Source organism: Macaca thibetana, chromosome 7 (genome assembly GCF_024542745.1).
Source record: "Macaca thibetana thibetana isolate TM-01 chromosome 7, ASM2454274v1, whole genome shotgun sequence".
In the NCBI taxonomy this organism is placed as follows: domain Eukaryota; kingdom Metazoa; phylum Chordata; class Mammalia; order Primates; family Cercopithecidae; genus Macaca; species Macaca thibetana.
In genome coordinates this window covers 7,184,308-7,205,596 of record NC_065584.1, presented here as the reverse complement: position 1 = coordinate 7,205,596, position 21,289 = coordinate 7,184,308, and the positions used below count along the sequence as shown (strand labels likewise).

Sequence of the window (21,289 nt, the reverse complement as noted above, 5' to 3'; positions counted from 1 at the left end):
GCTGTGCGGCTGGCTGGTGGGCAGGCCTGCAGGGCTGAAAGAAAAAAGCTAACGAATGGGACGTTTCCCTTCCCTTTCCTAAAAAAAAAAAAAAAAAAAAAAAGAAAAAGAAAAAAGAAAAAAGAAAAAAAAGTTATAGAACCAAAAACTATGGAAAATACTAATAAACAGGAGGAAGAAAGTGCCTGACGGAGTCACTGCTGCGTGGTGGCCACAGCCCTCCCTGCTGGGCCTTGGAGAAGAAGCTCCAGTGTCAGGAAGAAAGTCTGGGAACATGGGTCCTGGGCTCCTGAGGCAGTTTGAAGAGGGTATTGAAAGGCCAGTTCCCAGCCCTTTATCTGAGAGGAGAATAAGGAAACTGGTGTCTGCTGCACGTTTTTCAGGATGCGCTGGCGTCACCACCACCTGCACACTCCCCCTTCCCAGGCGAAGCCCCTTGTTCCATGGTAGGCACACAGCAGATGTGCCATCCATGTTGGCTGTTAGGGTTGTGACATGTATTTTATCCCCAACAACCCAATGACCTCTGTAGTGCTTTTGCCATCTTACAGGTGAAGGAAATCAGGCCCAGAGTGTCAGGAACCTGCCATATGTGACAGGGATTGGCAGGACCAGGCTGGTTCCTGGGACACCAGGCTTCCAGGTGGAGCTCGAGAACTGAGTGGCTCAGTTCTGCCTCCTTGATGTGACCAGTCCTTAGTGATGCAGGAAGCAGCCTACCAGGCCTGACTTACAGGAAAACAGATGGAGGGACGACTTGGGGGTGGGTATGCAGCACTGCTGCCAGCAACTAAGATGATGGAAGCGGGTGACCAGTGCGACTCTGTGCAACAGGAAATGATATTGAGTGGACAGGGCCAGCTAGGGTGGTAGTTGGGATGCAGTTAGATCACAAAGGCTGACTCTGTGCAGGTGGCAGGTACTCACTCAGCAAAGCCACTTGAATCATCAGCACTGTGCTACTATTTTATTTTTTTTAGTTTTAGAGATGGGGCCTCGCTGTGCCACCCCAGTTGGGGTGCAGTGGCTATTCACTAGCACAACAGTAGCTCACTGCAGCCTTGAATCCCTGGGCTCAAGCCCTCCTCCTGAGTAGCTGGGACTACAGGCAGGTGCCACTAACCTGCCTGAACCTGTTATTTTTAGGAGGAGGCCGGAGCAGATGTGCCCTCTTCTCTGGTGTGGAGATTCTGATTTTGGAGCCGAAGTCAGGCATGGGGATTTAGAGTGAGGGCCTGGCCGGACCCTGTTCTGCCCCATAAGAAGCCTGCAGGCCCAGTGACCGTCTGTAGGCCTCTGTGTTTCCTGACCTCATGCTAACTGCTCACCTCGAGGGCTCTGCTGGTCCCTAAGTGAATGATAAATGTCCCAGATCCATAAACAAGTTTTTCTCCTTTTTGTTTTTTGAGCCGGAGTCTTGCTCTGTTGCCCAGGCTGGAGTACAGTGGTGTGATCTCGGCTCACTGCAACCTGCGTCTCCCAAGGTCAAGCAATTCTCCTGCCTCAGCCTCCCGAGTAGCTGGGATTACAGGTGCCTGCCAAATTTTTGTATTTTTAGTAGAGACAGCGGTTTCACCATGTTGGCCAGGCTGGTCTCAAACTCCTGACCTCAGGTAATCCCCCTTGCCTCGGCCTCCCAAAGTGCTGGAATTATAGGTGAGAGTCACTGCACCTGGCCATAAACAACTTTTTCAAAACAACTTCTCAGAAGCAAAATCAAACAGCAGACTTTTCCAGTGGCACTTCCCTGCCCATTCTGTACCCTGTGCTCCGGAAGTTTTGGCTAGAAGTGAAAGGGAAAGAAAAGTCTCCAATCATACCAGCTTCCAACTGAGTGAGGAGAATTGGTGGAGGCCATGTCTTAGGAAGTTTTGATATGAAAGACTTCTCGATTGTCAACGAGAACCTGCCTGGGACTTTCCAGAGGGTCAGGGGCAGTGACTCAGAGGGCATGCGACACGCCTCAAATACAGTTCCCAGCATTTCCACTGCAATCTTCAAGCCTGCAAACACACACTTGATTCCAAAGAAAATGTCAACTGCTATGTGTAACAGTGAGGCAATTAAATATACACTGGCAGTTGAGGAACCAGGCAACAGAACTGGGGCCATGCAAAATAAGGAAGCTCAAACTAACTTCTCCTTTTAGTTTCTCTAGTGATTTGTCAAATGTTTGCTGAATGCCTGCTGCGTGCATCCCTCCTGGGGCCAGCAGGACTGTCCCGTGGAGGGACTTTTCTCAGTTCTGTGTCTCTCAGTGAGAACACTCTCTGGGATAAAACCAGCTCCTAACCCCTGCTTGGCTGCTCATGGTCAGGAGAGCAGTGCTGCTGATTCCTGGTGATGGACACTTGGTCAAGTGGCTGGGCTTCTCTAAGCCTCATCAACTCATCTTTAAAGGGAATAGCACCACCACCTCCCAGTGAGAATGAAACATGAGAAAACATAAATAAGGCACCGGGTCCAGCCCCTGGAACACAGCTGATGATCAGAAATATACACAAATCTTTTCCATTGTTTAATAACATCCACAGTAATTATAACTTTAAGGAAACTGCCATGACTTTGCTTCCAGAACAGTGCTGGTAAGAAAAGCAGAAAAGGGAAAAAAAAAAAATTCAAAAATTTACCTAAATGAAAGGACACAAAACAAATTCACCTGATTCATGTGGGAAGGACAGGGTGCCTTGAGTTCTGCAGGGAGCATAGTTGGCAATCCTGGAGTTCAGCATTGCTACGGTGGCTGAGGCCCAAAGCACTGTGCAGTGGTGTGTGTGCGCGTGTGCCCCCAGGGCATGTTTCTACTCCCACTGATTGCCCTCTGCCCGGACCACTGCTCACCTTGGTTTTGATCTGCTTTGCTGTGTCAGTGAGGAAGATGGAGGAGTTGGGGTCGCTGGCACTCATTTTGGTCTGGGCGCCCTGCAGGGCAGGGAAGAAGGTGGAGTGCAGCAGGGCTGGTTTAGGATAGCCGATCCTGGGGGCGACGTCCCTCGTCATTCTAAAGTAAGGATCCTGTGGGGGAGAGTAAGGACCCTGATGAGGGCGGTTGGAAAACATGCCAGCTTTCAGCTGTGAGCTGTCCCTGTGAACATCTTCACAGAAGGCCCTCATGCTTCCAACTAAAGAAATTCACTCCCTCCTCCCCTTCATATCTTTTCCTTTTTTTATTTTGCTTTCAGTTCTGGGATACATGTACAGAACACACAGGTTTGTTACATAGGTATACATGTGCCATGGTGGTTTGCTGCACCCATCAACCCATCATCTAGGTTTTAAGCCCCGCGTGCATTAGGTATTTGTCCTAACGCTCTCCCTTCTCTTGCCCCCCACCCCCCAACTTTCTTTCCTTTTTCTTGAGACAGAGTCTTGCTCTGTCGCCCAGGCTGGAGTGCAGTGATGCGCTCTCACTGCAACCTCTGTCTCTGGGGTTCCAGTGAGGTGAGCAGCTGGGATTACATGTGCCTGCCACCACACCTGGCTAAATTATAAATTTTTGGTAGAGATGAGGTTTTGCCATGTTGGCCAGGCTGGTCTTGAACTCCTGGCCTCAAGTGATCTGCCTGCCTTGGCTTCCCAAAGTGCTGGTATTACAGGCGTGAGCTACCCTGCCCGGCTGCCCGTCATATCTTTCAACACTTCTCCCCCGCTGAAGAGTAAGAGGAACCTGCTGTCAATGCCCCAGACTCAGAGAGCCTTGGTTCTGCCTGCTGACCTGGTCAATGGCACATGGGATAAGGCACTGGATATCTGTCCTGTCTTGGAAGATCTGTGGGAATGAGTTGCTGAAGGAGGGAGCAGCCTGGATGGCAGGAAAACTGATCTTCCCTGAAAGTGAGAAAGAAATATTTTCACACGTGAGATGAGTTCCTGTTCTGCTTAGTTAATAAAGGAATGAACAAAAACAGGTTTTCTCCCCGTTATAAAATAATCATTAAAGAAAACCTAAAAAATACGGAAAAGTAGAAAAAAGAATAAACTGTATAGCTGCAATGTGTCTCATTTCATCCATTTTGTTTATATATTTTACTCTATGCATTTTCATTGTGACTACATTATATTTGGTCTTTCCTTGGCTTTTTCTTTTTCTTTTTTTTTTTTTTTTCAGGAGTCTCGCTTTGTTGCCAGGTTGGAGTGCAGTGGCTCGATCTTGGCTCACTGTTACCTCCGCCTCCTGGGTTCAAGCGATTCTCCTGCCTCAGCCTCCCGAGTAGCTGGGACTACAGGTGCGTACCACACCCAGTTAATTTTTGTATTTTCAGTAGAGACGGGGTTTCACCATGTTGGCCAGCATGGTCTCGATCTCCTGACCTCGTGAAATGCCTGCCTTGGCCTCCCAAAGTGCTGGGATTACAGGAGTGAGCCACTGCACCCGGCCTTCCTTGCCTTTTTCGTTGTAATGACTATCCATGTTGTTACTAAGTATATTCTATCCTGTCAATGTAACATACTATTTAACCACTCTCTAACCACTGGGCATTCAGGTTGTTCCACCTTTAATTATCATAAGTTACGATGAATGTATCTGCTATTTAAAAGTTTTAGTGTTTTGGATGTTGTGGCTGTTATTACTGTCATCAGTATTTGCTTAGGCCTGCAGAAGAACTTTTGACCTCTCTGGGGCCCCTGACAGGTGATGCCACGCCAGCCCCCACTGAGTGGCGGTACCCAGGCCCTTGGGTGAGCTCAGATGTTTCTGGACTCTGGGCACGCGGCTGGCCCAGCGTGACCCTGATGCTGTGGAGCACACACCACTGTGGCTCTGGCTCCAAGCAGGGTGAATGCTCTCCATGGACAGCCCCAGCAGCACATCCTAAGGAGCTGTCTTGGCTGGCAGCTGACTGAAGGCCTCAGAGGCCTGCTAGGACTGAAGCCATGTGGCAAACGTCAAGTAGAGGAGGGGATCAGAAGGCCCAGCCACAACTCTCAAGGACCAAAAGTCTAAAAGTCTACAAGGCCAATGCATCTGAAAGACACATGGAAATTTACGGAGAGGGCCAAGAAGGCATGCACGTGGGAGGCAAACCATTTGCACATCTGCTGGGCTGGAGCCATGGAAGGAGAGCAGGGCAGGGATGGGAAGGCTCCAGAAGACCTCGAGTCAAGCCCCTCATCTTACATGTGGGGACACTGAGGCCCAGGGAGACAAAGACTCAAAGGCTCCCTCATGGGCAGCAGATCCAGCTGTCCTTCTCCATCACCCCTGGTTCCACCCAAGTTCTACACTGACTGGGGTCCCACCAGAGCTGTTGGAACTCCAAAATCATCCTTAGATTTTTCTTTCTTCTAAACCTTAAGATGGGTGACAGGAGAGGGACAGACTTACATCCTGAAGTGCAGCTTCACCCAACCCAGAGAAGCTGCTCAATGCATTACACTAGCTAGTCAGATTCCAGGACGATGACGACCCGCCCAGGCCTGGGTGTCCTACTTAAAGAGACAGTTGCAAAAGCTAACATCTCAGAGATATTTAAACCAGACATGTGTCTCCTCCAGAACTCTGCTCCGTTTTGAAAGGCGCAGGCAGCAGTGGGCCCCTTACCGATGCTGTCGCTGTCAGTGAAGCCGAAAATGCCTTTCACTTGGTTGAAGGTAACATGCTTTTGAATCTTCACCACATTTTTGTAGAAACCTGAGCTCATCCTGCAAAGACAATGGGAATGAAATCCCAAACTGGAGGGCGGCCTTCACTGAAGGCAAAGTCACAGTTGTTAAAATTGGATGCCAAGGAGTAGTGGCATGGCCCAGACTTGGGGCCACATTGTGGTCAACACATAAGCACCAGGAAGGTGCCAGGAAGTCATCTGTAGGCAAAGATACCTGCATCAGGCAAAGCAGACACACGTTTACCTGTGGAGTTGACTGGGAAAGGCAGAAACCAGTGTGAAACCAACGTGAAGCAGACACACAAACAAGGCAAGAACACAAGCAGATTCAGAGACTCGCAGCTAGCATGAAAAATTTAAATTCTGCCAGGGTCAGCAGTTCAGTGGGCTGTGGAGCTCAAGTCTGGGAGCCCCCGGGAGCTTCTTAGTTGAGACATACTGTGTTGCAGGAGACTATCTGCTTGTTGTCAGATGAGCATATGGATAGAAATCCATGGCCCGAGAAGGAGGAAGGCCTGTCGCAGTGCAGCTGGTCCTCCTAGCCTCTGGCCACTGCACCCCACTGCTGTTTGGGCAGAACTGACCCTATCCCCAGCAACAGGGCTAGGCCACAGTGGCTGATTCAAGCAACCCAACTCTCTCTTCTGGATGGTGAGGCGTGTGGGTACCAGGCCTGGATCTGTGGCAGCCATTCTGATACCAGAGGGAACTAGGCTGAAGACGAAGCAAACACAGCGGGGTGTATGGGTCTGGCAGGACCCAGAGTGGCTTCATTTTTTTTGTTTTGAGATGGAGTCTCACTCTGTAGTCCAGGCTGGACTGCAGTGGCACGATCTTGGCTCACTGCAACCTCCACCTCTTGGGTTCAAGTGATTCTCCTGCCTCATCCTCCTGAGTAGCTGGGATTACAGCTGCTTGCCACCACGCCTGGCTAATTTTTGTATTTTTAGTAGAGATGGGGTTTTAACATGTTGTCCAGGCTGGTCTCAAACTCCTGACCTCAGGTGATCCGCCTGCCTTGGCCTCCCAAAGTGCTAGGATTACAGGCGTGAGCCACTGCACCGGGCCAAGTGGCTTCTTATATTGCATCTTTGCATTACTATATTCAGTAGCTTTTCCTTTAGGCCCTACCATGTGTCAGACACTACGAGGGAAAAGGGGGAAGGCTGGTGTCTTTTAAGTATTTGCACCACGTGGCAGGAACTGTGTTAGGTGCTGCATACGTGTCAACACTGCCAAAATCCCCTTCAAAGTAGTAGCATTGCCTCCACCTTATAGTTAAAGACTAGGCTCAAAGAAGTTCACGGTCATAGTCACAGGCCAGTGAGTACAGGCGCTGGGATCCCCACACAGATTCACCTGGCCCCAAAGTCTATGCTTTTCCCACCACCTCTTATCCTGTAGAAGAGTTTAGACCTTTGGGATAGGGAGGAGAACTACTGAATGTCTTTGTGCAGGTGGGGTGGGGTGTCAGGAGTGCAGGGACACTGGCCATTTGGGCTGGGTGAAGCATAATGCTGGGAGGCCTGTAACGGTCAAGGTCAGCGCCAAGGTCTGTCCAGGTTCAGCAGAGGCAGCATGGGAGGGATGGACTGTGTCTTTCGCCTAGCAGCTGGCTGAGTTTCAGGCCCTGTGGGGCACTGGAAAGGGCAGGTGCAGTACCATGAAGGGGCATGCCAGGAGAACCCAGCATCTGTGTCACTCACTCAGCATAATGGAAACAACAGAGAGCAAGAGCACAGCCAACAACGACACCGCCTGGGAAGATGCGGCCTTTGTCTTCCTGCCAAGCAAGCCAGGAACACCGCGGGCAGGGAGGGTCCCGCCTAGGCACCACAGCAGGCCTCACAGCCATTAAGGACAGCAGCTGTCTGTCACCTGGGGAGATGGGCTGCAGCAAAGACTCCATGTGCCATTGGGATTGAGGCACCTGGGACACCCTAACCCCTACAAGGAGGGAAAGTCTCCAGTACTCCCAAACTGTGGCAGGACTGTAGCTCCACGGCGTGTGACTGTTATTTCTGAGTTAGAGAATGCTGCCCTTTCTTAGAAGACTGGTCATTTTTTTTTTTTTTTTTTTTTTTTTGAGACGGAGTCTCGCTCTGTCGCCCAGGCTGGAGTGCAGTGGCCGGATCTCAGCTCGCTGCAAGCTCCGCCTCCTGGGTTTACGCCATTCTCCTGCCTCAGCCTCCCAAGTAGCTGGGACTACAGGCGCTCGCCATCTCGCCCGGCTAGTTTTTTGTATTTTTTAGTAGAGACGGTGTTTCACCGTGTTAGCCAGGATGGTCTCAATCTCCTGACTTCGTGATCCGCCCGTCTCGGCCTCCCAAAGTGCTGGGATTACAGGCTTGAACCACCGCGCCCGGCCAGAAGACTGGTCATTACTTGCTGCAAGCTGCTGCCACTGTGCTGGCTGCAGGGTGAATGCGGGCACTGCACCGTGAGCATGCGTGATCCTCCCCTCAAGGGACGGCTGTCCCATGGCACAGCTGGGATGGACCCACCACGCAACAGCAGCCATGCCAGTGCCGGCACATGGAGGCTTCTCACTGTCTTCAGTGAACACACATAACTGTACACCACATGTGGATGAATGACCAGTTACTCCAGGGAGGGCACCTGCCTTTCAGTCTCAGAGAGGGTTTAAAGTGTGAAGAGATTTTAGATTACAACATTTACTGAGCGCTCCCCAGGTGCCAGGCGTGGCTTGAAGCACTTTGTATGCAGTGCAGGCACTATCATCTCCTGACCATGGTCTTCTCTAACCCTGCTCTTTGTCCCTATTATCACCGTAGAACTCATTATCACCTCATTGATCACCTGTTAGCTGATTCTCCCCATTAGAAGAGAGGCTCTACACAGCTGCTGAGATAATGGTTTTGCTCCCTGCTGTACCCACAGCATGAGTCTGGCATACAGTAGATGTCCAATAAATATTTGTAGAACAAATGAGCAGAGTGGAGAAAGCAGGCAGAGAGGAGCTCCTCCCATGCCCAGGCCACACAGTGGACGGCCGTCAAGCAGAGCACTTGCAACCTCTGCTATGCCGTCCTCCACTAGCACCCAGCTCCCTTCCTCACAGGAAAATGGAAGCTCAGAGATTTAAGGACTTGCCCAAGGGAACAAGACCAGGCAGGGGCAGAGCTGCGTCTGGAACACAAGTTTTCAGACTCCCAGCTCAGTGCCTGTGCATCCCTCAGGGCCCTGGGCGGGAAGGCCTTTCTGGGGCCACATGCAATGTGCAGGGGGAACTGCACTGGCTTCCTCCCTCATGGAGGCCTTCCCACCTCCCCCCGACTCGAAGAGGGCGATGGCTGGCTTTGTTGAATTTCCAGCTCCCAAACGCCAGGAAGGAGCTTTATTAAGCCAAAGATACAGATTTTGAGTTAAATTCAAGAAAGAAAAGTAAAATGCTCAAGTGTTTACAAGAAACTCTTAAAGTAAAATGTTTGAATAGAGGATTTACCCTTTAAAATGTCTCTCCTCACTTTAGGTTCAACATAAAATGCCTTTCAAGAAAAGATATCGCCGGGCGCGGTGGCTCACGCCTGTAATCCCAGCACTTTGGGAGGCCGAGGCGGGCGGATCACAAGGTCAGGAGATCGAGACCACGGTGAAACCCCGTCTCTACTAAAAATACAAAAAATTAGCCGGGCGCGGTTGTGGGCGCCTGTAGTCCCAGCTACTCGGGAGGCTGAGGCAGGAGAATGGCGTGAACCCGGGAGGCGGAGCTTGCAGTGAGCCGAGATCGCGCCACTGCACTCCAGCCTGGGCGACAGAGCGAGACTCCGTCTCAAAAAAAAAAAAAAAAAAAAAAAAAAAAAGAAAAGATATCATAGACCCTTTTGGTTGACGTACTGTCTGGGTTTCATCTTTACTCCATGTTTGTAAAGAAAAAGGAAGTTCCTGGCCAGGTGCAGTGGCTCATGCCTGTAATCCCAGCACTTTGGGTGGTCAAGGCAGGCGGATCACTTGAGGTTAGGAGTTCGAGACCAGCCTGGCCAAAATGGTGAAACTCTGTTTCTACTAAAAATACAAAAATTAGCTGGGTGTGGTGGCGGGCGCCTGTAATCCCAGCTACTCAGGAGGCTGAGGCACAAGAATTGCTTGAACCCAGAAGGCAGAGATTGCAGTAAGCCGAGATCGCGCCACTGCACTCCAGTTTGGGCGACAGAGCAAGACTCCATCTCAAAAAAGGAAAACAAAACAAAACAAAACAAACAAAAAAAAGGGAAGTTCTTACTTAGTGAAGGTGGAGGCTGATCAGGAGCTGCAACCGCAGTTGCCAAAGAGACAGCACGGGGAACAGTGGCCTCACTCCATATTCAGAGAGCGCTGACAGTGGGGTTGCTCAGGTGGTGGTCTTTTCACGTGGACTGTTCCAAAGTTCATCTACCCCATCGCGCATCTACTGGCTGAATCAGCTTCATGGACTATTACGGGCAATTGCTCCTGTCTTGCCACCAGCATTTATATCCATCGAGGAAGGGGCTCAGCTTTGCTTCTGCTGTGTCTGTGGGGCCCAGGAGGGGATGGGCCACAGACAGCAAATTCAGGAACTGTGTGTCTTACTCAGCTAGCGGGGAGAGGGCCACGCTGTACCAGATGTGGCAGAGGTAAGGCCCAGCGTGATGGAGGACCAGAGAGGCGCATCTAAATTTGGCTGTGGGGAGGGAAAGCTCCTAGGAAAAGGTGATGCTTGATCATGCCTTTGGAAGAAAGTATTAAGAATTGGCTGAGGCCGGGTGCGGTGGCGCAAGCCTGTAATCCCAGCACTTTGGGAGGCCGAGACGGGCGGATCACGAGGTCAGGAGATCGAGACCATCCTGGCTAACACGGTGAAACCCCGTCTCTACTAAAAAATACCAAAAACTAGCTGGGCGAGGTGGCGGGCGCCTGTAGTCCCAGCTACACGGGAGGCTGAGGCAGGAGAACGGGGTAAACCTGGGAGGCGGAGCTTGCAGTGAGCTGAGATGCGGCCACTGCACTCCAGCCCGGCCGACAGAGCCAGACTCCGTCTCAAAAAAAAAAAAAAAAAAAAAAAAAAAAAAAGAATTGGCTGGACACGGTGGCTCACGCCTGTAATCCTAGCACTTTGGGAGGCCGAGGCAGACAGATCACGAGGTCAGGAAATCGAGACCATCCTGGCTAACATGGTGAAACCCCGTCTCTACTAAAAAAAAATACAAAAAATTAGCTGGGTGTTGGTGGCGCGCGCCTGTAGTCCCAGTTACTCGGGAGGCTGAGGCAGGAGAATGGCGTGAACCCAGGAGGCGGAGCTTGCAGTGAGCCGAGATCCCGCCACTGCACTCCAGCCTGGGCGACGGAGTGAGACTCCATCTCAAAAAAAAAGAAAAAAAAAAAAAAAAAAAAAAGGAAGTGTAAGAATTAGCTAAGCTGGGGTGGCAGGGTCAGGAGAGTGGGTGGGAATTCTGGGCAGCACAGAGCATGTACAAAGGAGAGGGATGTGGAACTGCAAGCTGTTCCACTGAGCTGGAGGTAGCAGTGACGCTGGAGAGGAACACAGGGCCAATCACGAAAGGGCTCGTGTGCTAAGCGAAAGGTGAGAATTCTCACTGTCATCTAAGGAGGAGAACCGGGAAAGACCCGCAAGTGGAAGATGAGATTAGCTCCGAGTTTTAGGGAGATCAGTGGCTGGTGGGGGCAGCGGTGGTGTGGGAAGAGGATAGCAGCTACTGGGCAATGCCAGCAGCATTGCCTGATTGGAAAGGGAGAAGCAGAACTCATGGTTGTCTCTGCCGAGGTTCAATCAGTTGAATCATTGTATGGAATGGGGTGAGAATAAGGAAATAAAGTGACATGAAAATTATACTAATACGGCTGGGCACAGTGGCTCACACCTGTAATCCCAGCACTTTGGGAGGCCGAGGCTGGGGGATCACTTGAGGTCAGGAATTCGAGACCAGCCTGGCCAGCATGGCAAAACCCGTGAGTGAGCCTCTGTCTCAAAAACAAAACACAAAAAAAAAAAAAAAAAAAAAAAAAAAAAAAAAAAAAAAAAAAGAAAATTATACTAATGACAACATCTATGTTCTTGTTTGATCCTATTTCATGGACATGGCTGCTATGACACGCAGCCACTAAACCCAGGTGCCAGGACCTGGATCTCTATTTCCCTTCCTTCAAGGATGCCACAGGGCCTCCATGCTCACATGGTTGAACAAAGAGAAGTAATTTTAAAAGATCCAATAGGTGCCGGGCACGGTGGTTCACGCCTGAAATCCCAGCACTTTGGGAGGCCAAGGTGGGTGGATCACAAGGTCAGGAGATCAAGACCATCTTGGCTAACACAGTGAAACCCCGTCTCTGCTAAAAATACAAAAAACTAGCCGGGCGTGGTGGCGGGCACCTGTAGTCCCAGCTACTTGGGAGGCTGAGGCAGGAGAGTGGTGTGAACCTGAGAGGCGGAGCTGGCAGTAAGCTGAGATCATGCCACTGCACTCCAGCCTGGGTGACAGAGTGAGACTCCATCTCAAACAAACAAACAAACAAACAAAAAATTCTAACAGGTAAAATTAGAAAGCTAACAGTTTTACTGGCTGATAGAGGGGCAAGATTTCCTATCAGGGCATACATTGCTCTCAATAGATATAAAACCACTACCCAGTTTTGTTTTCTTGTTGTTGTTGTTGTTGTTTTTGAGATGGAGTCTCACTGTCGCCCAGGCTGGAATGCAGTGGCATGATCTCGGCACACTGCAACCTCCGTCTCCCAGGTTCAAGCGATTCTTCTGCCTCAGCCTCCCAAGTAGCTGTGACTACAGGAGCGTGCCACCACAACTGGCTAATTTTTGCATTTTTAGTAGAGACAGGGTTTCACCGTGTTAGTCAGGATGGTCTCGATCTCCTGACCTTGTGATCCACCCACCTCAGCCTCCCAAAGTGCTGGGATTACAGGTGTGAGCCACCGCGCCTGGCTGCCACTACTCAATTTTAAGGTATTATAAAAGGGAACGTCCTGGGGATGTGGCTCTAAGCAAGTCCGCCTGTGCTCACTGCTCACCTGCCCCTCTAGTATCCCTCTTATCCTGCCTCGGCCTGCTCTCTGATGGTGAGCTAACAGGGGAGGGCCTGCTCAGAGCCCAACCTGGGCTGCAGGAGCACAGCAATGAACCCACTCCTCCTGGGGAATCACCTTAGGGGAGGAGTAACACATCCTAGGGGAGTGGAGTACCTTGCCTTAGGGGAGTACCTTGCCTTAGGGGAGTACCATGCCCTAGGGGAGTACCACGCCTTAGGGGAATACCATGACTTAGGAGAGTATCTTGCCTTAGGGGAGTACCACAACTTAGGTGCTCAAGAAATATTTGTTGAACTAGATAGCATCCTTCTTGTAATGGTTGACCAAAGTCTTATCTTTCTAACACATTTCTTGGTATTCATTTGGGATGAAACTTGAAGGATTTTCAGAATGAAATATTTTGGTTTATTAAATGGCTGATTAAAAGAACTAGACTGAGGGAACTGTGTAACCACTGAGTCTTTTCTCTGTGAGGAAAAGGTGCGTTGAAAAGGAGGAAGACATAACTCTGGAAGACTGACTATCCTTGGTGAGAAATGGCAAGGCAGGACTTCCTGGCACAACTGAGGATGAAAATCTGAGATGCCATCATGCTGTGGCTGAGTCCATATTTTAAATTTCTGTAAATGTAATTATGGAGGGAATAATTGAGTCTTTAAGATACTGATATCACTTAATCCTTTCTATTTATATACACAGCTTTTCACTTTCAAAATTATTGGCAAATAAAACCAATAAACCAGCTCATAGCTTTTTTTTTCTTTTTTTTTCCTTTTCGAGACGGGGTCTCGCTCTGTCACCCAGGCTGGTGTGCAATGGTGCGATCTCGGCTCACTGTAACCTCCACCTCCCGGGTTCAAGCGATTCTCCTGCTTCAGCCTCCTGAGTAGCTGGGGTGACAGGTGCGTGCCACCACACTTGACTAATTTTTGTATTTTTAATAGAGATAGGGTTTCACCATGTTGGTCAGGCTAGTCTCGAACTCCTGACCTCGTGATCCGCCCACCTTGGCCTCCCAAAGTGCTGGGATTACAGGCATGAGCCACCATGCCTGGCCACTCATAGCATTTAATAAAGGAAGAAAAACATTTACCAGGTCTTAAGACCATTTCAGGTGTTTTGAATTTAGCTGTGGTCATGAAAACTTGACATCCACCTCTACATATTGAAAAGGCAGCCAGACGTTTTCTCCTTACCCCATGTAGTCCAGGTCAGAGAATATGAAAGTCTTGTTGATGTCAAAGCCACAGGCAATGATGTCCTTGGCATTCTCCACAGCATAGCCATAGGCCTGGTCCAGGGTCAGGTCCTTCCACAGATACTTCTCGTCATCCGTCATCTGGATGACCAAGGGCACGTTAAACACATCCTGGAGCCACCTAAAGAAACACAGGGGAAGAAAGCTAACGTCTCATCTCCCCTGTGGAGGAATGCCATCTGAAAACACAGTTCCTACTTACAATGTATGTTAAAACTTCCTTGCCTACAAAATCACAATTTGAATCATGATATGAATTTGACTACGGATAATGATAAGGTCTACTACCACTTATTGACCAAGATGGCCCTGTATGCTCTGTGTTAGCTGCTCCACACACTTTGTTTTGAAGCCTTACAACAGTTTTATGAGGTAGGTATCTTCACTCTCATCTTGCAGATGTGGAAACTCAGGCTCAGAGAAGTAGCCGGCCCATGGCCATGCGGACAGGGAGCAGGATGAGAAGAGGAGCAGGCCTGGCTGACTCCAAAGCTTCACTCTCCCCATCCTTCCATGGTCCTCTAAAGTGAGCCCAGGAACAAAGTGAATGGAAGCCAAAAAAGTGCCAACTCTTGGTATCTTGGTTGCTCAGCAAATGAACTAGCATGATCTTGTCAGTTCTAAACATGGTTTATAAGCAACATTCTCAATTCACTAAGAGAGTAAGAAAAGCCATAAGATCCAATACTTACTTTGTGAAAATAAACGGAATGAGGTGACCCACATGCATGGCTTCAGAAGAGGGGCCCCGGCCCGTGTACAGATAAAACGGCTTCTTATTTTCATAGGCATCGAGAACCTGATTCATGTCTCTAAAGGAAAAAGGAGAAGAGGAATAGTGTAATTTTCTGAGAAAAATATCAAGGCACTAGTGTACTTTTGGAAATGAAAAATATAGACAGAGACAAAACAACATGAATAACTAGAGTTTGTTACCTTTAGTGCTTATGATACAAAAAGGACAGGAAACTTCTACTGAAATGGTTTCTCCTGTGAGTGTTTTAAAAGATAACATGTATAGGTTTGCAGCCAGGCACGGTGGCTCATGCCTGTAATCCCAGCACTTTGGGAGGCCGAGGCAGGCGGATCACGAGGTCAGCAGATCGAGACCATCCTGACTAACACGGTGAAACCCTGACTCTACTAAAAATACACAGAATTAGCCGGGCATGGTGGCGGGCTCTTGTAGTCCCAGCTACTCGGGAGGCTGAGGCAGGAGAATGGCGTGAACCCGGGAGGCAGAGCTTGCAGTTAGCCAAGATTGCGCTACTGCACTCCAGCTTGGGTGACAGAGCGAGACTCCGTCTGGGGAAAAAAAAAAAAAAAAGTGTAAGTTTGGAATAATGTGTGTGTTGAAAAGATGGATCCAGTTGTGTAGTTACTGGGACTCTTGGAATCCCTCCAAACATCAGTGCCGACACACTGTGACCTTGGTACACTTCCCTGGGGACACTAGGCCAACACCATATGATCTTTGCTCAGAATCACCCAGCCCCGAGGACTCTCAGACCAAGACCAGGCAAACTGCATGGGACCAGACAGTCCTGGCTTAGTAGGGAAAGTAAGAATTTTCCTCTGGGAGTTCAGAGGTCACGTCCCCAGTTGGAGATCTATCTGGGCCCCTCAGCCAGCTTGGGACTAGGTATCCTCATCTGCAAGTCACTCTAGAGTCATCCCCCTCCCCACCAGGCTGCTTCCAATCACAGCTGCCTGTGCCCCACCTCCAGAAACTGATTGAATGGATCTGAGGCGCTCTCTGGGACTGTGTTTGTTTATTTATTTATTTATTTATTTTTGAGACAGAGTCTCACTCCGTCATCCAGGCTGGAGTGCATTGGCGCGATCTCTGCTCACTGTAACTTCCGCCTCCTAGGTTCAAGTGATTCTCCTGCCTCAGCCTCACGAGTAGCTGGGATTACAGGCACCCGACACTACGCCCAGCTAATTTTTTGTATTTTTAGTAGAGACAGGTTTCACCATGTTGGCCAGGCTGGTCTCGAACTCCTGACTTCGTGATTCACCCACCTCGGCCTCCCAAAGTGCTGGGATTACAGGTGTGAGCCACTGCACCCAGCCGGGAACGTGTATTTTTAAAAAGCTCCATGAGGGGTTCCAATGTTCAGCAGGGTGGGAAACCAACACTCCAGGATGAATGTCCTTTGTTTCTGGGTAAAGTGTCCCCAAATACAAGATGAATAACTACCTTTTCCAGAGGTCTGGGTAGGAGAATCTAGAGAACGGTATTCTGAAAGTGACTTTTTTTTTTTTTTTTTTTTTTTTTTTTGAGACGGAGTCTCGCTGTGTCGCCCAGGCTGGAGTGCAGTGGCCGGATCTCAACTCACTGCAAGCTCCGCCTCCGGGGTTTACGCCATTCTCCTGCCTCAGCCTCCCGAGTAGCTGGGACTACAGGCGCCCGCCATCTCGCCCGGCTAGTTTTTTTTTGTATTTTTTAGTAGAGACGGGGTTTCACCGTGTTAGCCAGGATGGTCTCGATCTCCTGACCTCGTGATCCACCCGTCTCGGCCTCCCAAAGTGCTGGGATTACAGGCTTGAGCCACCGCGCCCGGCCAAGTGACTTCTCCTTATATTCCCCAAGCCAAGGGTCACCATTGCTTATCTCTGGACAGATACAATTGTGGGTGTTCTGGTTTTTGGGCTTAGTTTTCATTTTTTTCCCATGAAATGCTCACATACTGCTTTTGAAATAAGGAAAGAAAATAACCCATAATTTTGGAAGGAAAGAATCTTTCTTTGGTTCTCACAACTAACCAAATTAAACTTTTATGGGCTTACAGAAGAGAAAAAAAATGCAACTGTCCCATGAGCTGCTTTTTTTGTGTTTATGGGGAGCATCTGAGAACTCACTGTGTGCTCGGTCCTGGGGTGAGGTGCTCCTGACAAGCGTGCAGAAATTTACTGGGCTCCAATTTTGAGCTCCTGTTTTATGAGGATGGGTTCCAGGAGAGGCTCATTCAGCTACTGAGGGAACCCAGTCACCTGCCCACCACTTGAAGCTTGACTGTGCATGGTAGATCTCATTTAATCTCTAATTTTATAGATGACAAAATTAGACAGAGGGGCAGTCTGAAATTTGAGAATGGGCAAATGCCTCAGGTCCTATGCTTTCCTAAGCCAAGTGGCTACAGGATTACTATACTGTAGTCAATAAATAAGTCACAAAGGCAGTGAGAAGAACCATGCAATGCTAAGATAAAAAACGTTGACTACAAACCAATAAAATTAGTAAACTTTGAACTAAAGTGACTGGGTGTGTGTGTGTTGGGGGGGTAGAATAAAATACTCAAATTACCAAAATCAGGAATATAAGAAGGGGCATTACTACTGATCTTATAGGAATAAAAAGGATTACTGTATAAGGGAATACTATGAATAACTGTATGCCGACATATTAGATAATCTTGATGAAATAGAAAGATTCCTAGAAACAAACTACTGAAATGAACCCAAGAAGAAAATAGAAAATATGAACAGATCTGGAACAAACAAAAAGACTGAATTAGTAATGAAAAAACTTTCTACAAAGAAAAGCCCAAAATCCCATTTTCACTGGTAAATTCTATCAAATGTTCAAAAAAGAATTAACACCAATTCTTCCCAAGCTTTTCCAAAAAAATTGAATAAGAAATACTTCCCAACTCATTCTATGAGGCCAGTATTACCCTGATACCAAACCAAAGACATTAAAAGAAAACTATAGACCAATATCCCTTATGAACACAGATGTAAAAATCCTCAGCAACTCACAAACCAAATCCAGCAACATATAAAAGGGATTATACACCATGATTGAAAATCAATTGATTTTTAACACCATGATTAAGTGGAATTTGTTCCAGGAATGCAAGGTTGATTCAACACACAAAAACCTGTCAATGTGATATACCATACTAATAGAACAGAGGCCAAAACCCACACGATCATCTCAATAAACACAGAAAATGCAATTGATAAAATCTAATATCTTTTCATAATAAAAACACTAACATGTTGAAGGGTATATAGAAAGCCCACAGCTAACATTATACTAAATGGTGTATATTCAGTCTTTACCGAAAGCTTTTCTCCTAAGATCAGGAATAAGACAAGGATGCTCACTTTCTACACTACTACTCAACATCCTATTGAACGTTCTAGGTTGTTGGCCGGTTAGTTTAGTTGGTTGAAAGTTCTAGTCAGAGAAATTAGGAAAGAAAAAAATCCAAATTGGAAAGGAGGAAGTAAAACTGTCTCTAATCATAGGAGATATAATCCTATACGTAGAAAATCCTATAGAATCAGCAAAAAGAGAAAAAGCATTATAGCTAATAAACTCAGCAAAATTTCAGGATATAAGATTAATACACAAACATCAATTGTATTTCTTTCTTTTTTCTTTTTTTTTTTTGAGACAGAGTTTTGCTCTTGTTGCCCAGGCTGGAGTGCAATGGCACGATCCCGGTCACTGCAGCCTCTGCCTGCTGGGTTCAAGTGATTCTCCTGCCTCAGTCTCTTGAGTAGCTGGGATTACAGGTGCCCGCCACCAAGCCTGCCTAATTTTGTATTTTTAGTAGAGACAGGGTTTCACCATGTTGGTCAGGCTGGTCTCGAACTCCTGACCTCAAGTGATCCACCTGCCTTGGCCTCCCAAAGTGTTGGGAGGCGTAAGCCATCGTTCCCGGCCATCAGTTGTATTTCTATATAGTAACAACAAACAATCTGAAAATGAGATTAAGAAAATGCCATTTACAATAGCATTAAAAAGATAAAAATTCTTATGAATAAATCTAACCAAAGAAGTGCAAAACCTATACACTGAAAATTACAAAACATCAATGAAAGAAATGAAAGAAGTGAAAAGACATCCCATGTTCGTGGATTAGATGAATTCATATTTTAAGATGGCAATGCTCTACAAATGAGTCTACAGATTCAGTGCAATCCCTATCAAAATCCCAGCTGCTGCTTTTGCAGAAATGGAAAAGCTGAAATTCATATGGAAATGCAAGGGGCCCAAAACACCTAAACAATCTTGAAAAAGAACCATGTTTGAGTACTCACATTTTCTAACTTCAAAACTCACTACAGAGCTACAGTAATCAAGATTATGTAGTACTAGCATAAGGATAGACATATAAATTAGTGGAATAGAATTGAGAGTCTAGAATGAAATCCTTAAATATATGGCCAATTGATTTTTGGCAAAAATGCCAAAAGATTCAGTAAGGAAAGAATAGTCTTTTCTTTTCTTTCTTATTTCTTTTTTTTTTGAGACAGAGTTGCGCTCTGTAGCCCAGGCTGGAGTGCAGTGGCGAGGTCTGGGCTCACTGCAAGCTCCACCTCCCGGGTTCATGCCATTCTCTGGCCTCAGCCTCCCGAGTAGCTGGGACTACAGGCGCCCACCACCACGCCTGGTTAATGTTTTGTATTTTCAGTAGAGATGGGGTTTCACCGTGTTAGCCAGGATGGTCTTGATCTCCTGACCTCGTGATCCGCCCATCTCAGCCTCCCAAAGTGCTGGGATTACAGGCGTGAGCCACTGCACCTGGCCAAGAATAGTCTTTTGAAAAAAGAGTGCTGGGACAATTGGATACCCACAAGCAAAAGAATGAAGTTGGAGCTGTACCTCACAAATAACAAAAATTAACTCAAAAAGGATCAGAAACTGAAATGAAAGAGCTAAAACCACAAAATTCTGAGAAGAAACTATAGCTGTAAATCTTCACAACCTTTGATTGGTCAGTGGTTTCTCAGATATGACACCAAAAACACAATCAATCAAAGATAAAATAAATTGGACTTCATCAAAATGAAAAACTTTTATACTTCAAAGGACTTATCAGTAGAGTGAAGAGACAACCTATATAATGGGAGCAAGTAATATATGAATAAGAAACTAGTATCCAGAATATATAAAGAAATATTATAGCTAACAATAAAAAGACAACCCAATTAAAAAGTAGGCAAAGGATCTGAATAGACACTTCTCTAAAGATATAAAAATTGTTAATAAGCACATGAAAAGATTCCCAACATCCTTGTCATTAGGGAAATACAAACCAAAACCACAATGAGATACTATTTCACACCCATTAGGATGGCTATAAAACACAACAACATGGAAAATAACAAGAGTGGGTGAGGATGTGGAAAAATGGGAAGCTTCCTATGTTGCTGGTGGGAAAGTAAAATGATACAGGTGCTGTAGAAAAGTCTGTCAGTTCCTCAAAGAGTTAAACATGGAATTACTATATAAGTCATTAAATCTATTTTGAGGTATATGCCCAAGAGAATTGAAAACATATATCCACCCAAAAACTTGTATTCAAATGGTCAGAGCAGCATTGCTGATAACCAAAAAGTGAAAATAACTCAAATGTCTATCAACTAATGAATGAATAAACAAAATATGAGGTATATCCATTCAATGGGATATTATTTGGCAATAAAAAGGAATCCAGTATGGATACATGCTACAACATGGAGGAACCTTGAAAATGTTATGCCAAGTAAAAGAAGCCAGACACAAAAGGCCACATGTTATATGATCCCATTTATATGAAATGCCTAAATCTAGATATAGAGAAAGCAGACTAATAGTTGCCAGTGGGGAGGGAGAAGTGGGGAATGATTGTTAACCCATTTATACCTAGTGTTCCATAATTGGAATGCTAAACTTGTGGGAGTTATTTATATCTTACTGCTCAAGGTGATTGCCAAGGTCTGATTTTTCACAAAAAATTTTTGCAACTTCTGGCATAAATGGGTTAATGGGTAGAAGTTTCCTTTTGGGTTGATGAAATGTTTTGGAATTAGATAGTCATGATGGTCTCACAACCTTGTGAATATACTAAAACCCACTTAGTTGTATACTTTAATCTGCCCAGAAAGTGGGTTGAGCAAGGCCTGGAGCTCTTTGCAGGTAGAATTTGAAGTGTTTGGGCAGACTGCTGGGCTCTGTCCTGGGGGTGTTCTCCTGTAACCGTGACGCACCAGTAGAACAGAACAATCCTACCTCAGATCATAAATTCCATGGACACAGCTTCAAAAATGGGGCTGCCTCAACCCAGATTAACTGTAGGTTGGGAGAGGCAGAAACTCTTTTGGAACCTGCCCATATCTTGATGTTATCTGCATGGAATTTATGGCCTAAGGTACAGATAATCTGTTCCATGCATTCTCTGTTGGTTTGTCTCTTGGTATTATTTATGAGCAAGTTGATACAATAGGAGGAAGAGGGTTTGGAATTTTAGGAAGCCTACTGTTGTCGTGTGGGAAATGCTGAACTTGGACATATTATTCTCTTTTGTTTTCATGACATTTTATAATTTATTCACAGCAAGTAATCTGGGAAGAATTTCATCTGCTATTAATATGATTCTCACCT

General features: G+C 46.9%; 1 protein-coding gene across 2 annotated transcripts in view; it reads right to left on the bottom strand.

Moving 5' to 3' along the window:
• The window catches only part of WARS1 (tryptophanyl-tRNA synthetase 1), a 217,923-nt gene that overhangs the window by 5,503 nt on the left and 191,131 nt on the right, over window positions 1–21,289 (bottom strand). For both annotated transcript variants that reach the window (XM_050796736.1, XM_050796737.1), the window contains 5 exons: window positions 14,598–14,717; window positions 13,844–14,026; window positions 5,543–5,643; window positions 3,716–3,828; window positions 2,842–3,015 (listed from right to left, as the gene is read on the bottom strand). In XM_050796736.1, coding sequence (XP_050652693.1) covers window positions 2,842–3,015; window positions 3,716–3,828; window positions 5,543–5,643; window positions 13,844–14,026; window positions 14,598–14,717 — 691 coding nt within the window. The remainder of the gene's footprint in view (window positions 1–2,841; window positions 3,016–3,715; window positions 3,829–5,542; window positions 5,644–13,843; window positions 14,027–14,597; window positions 14,718–21,289) is intronic.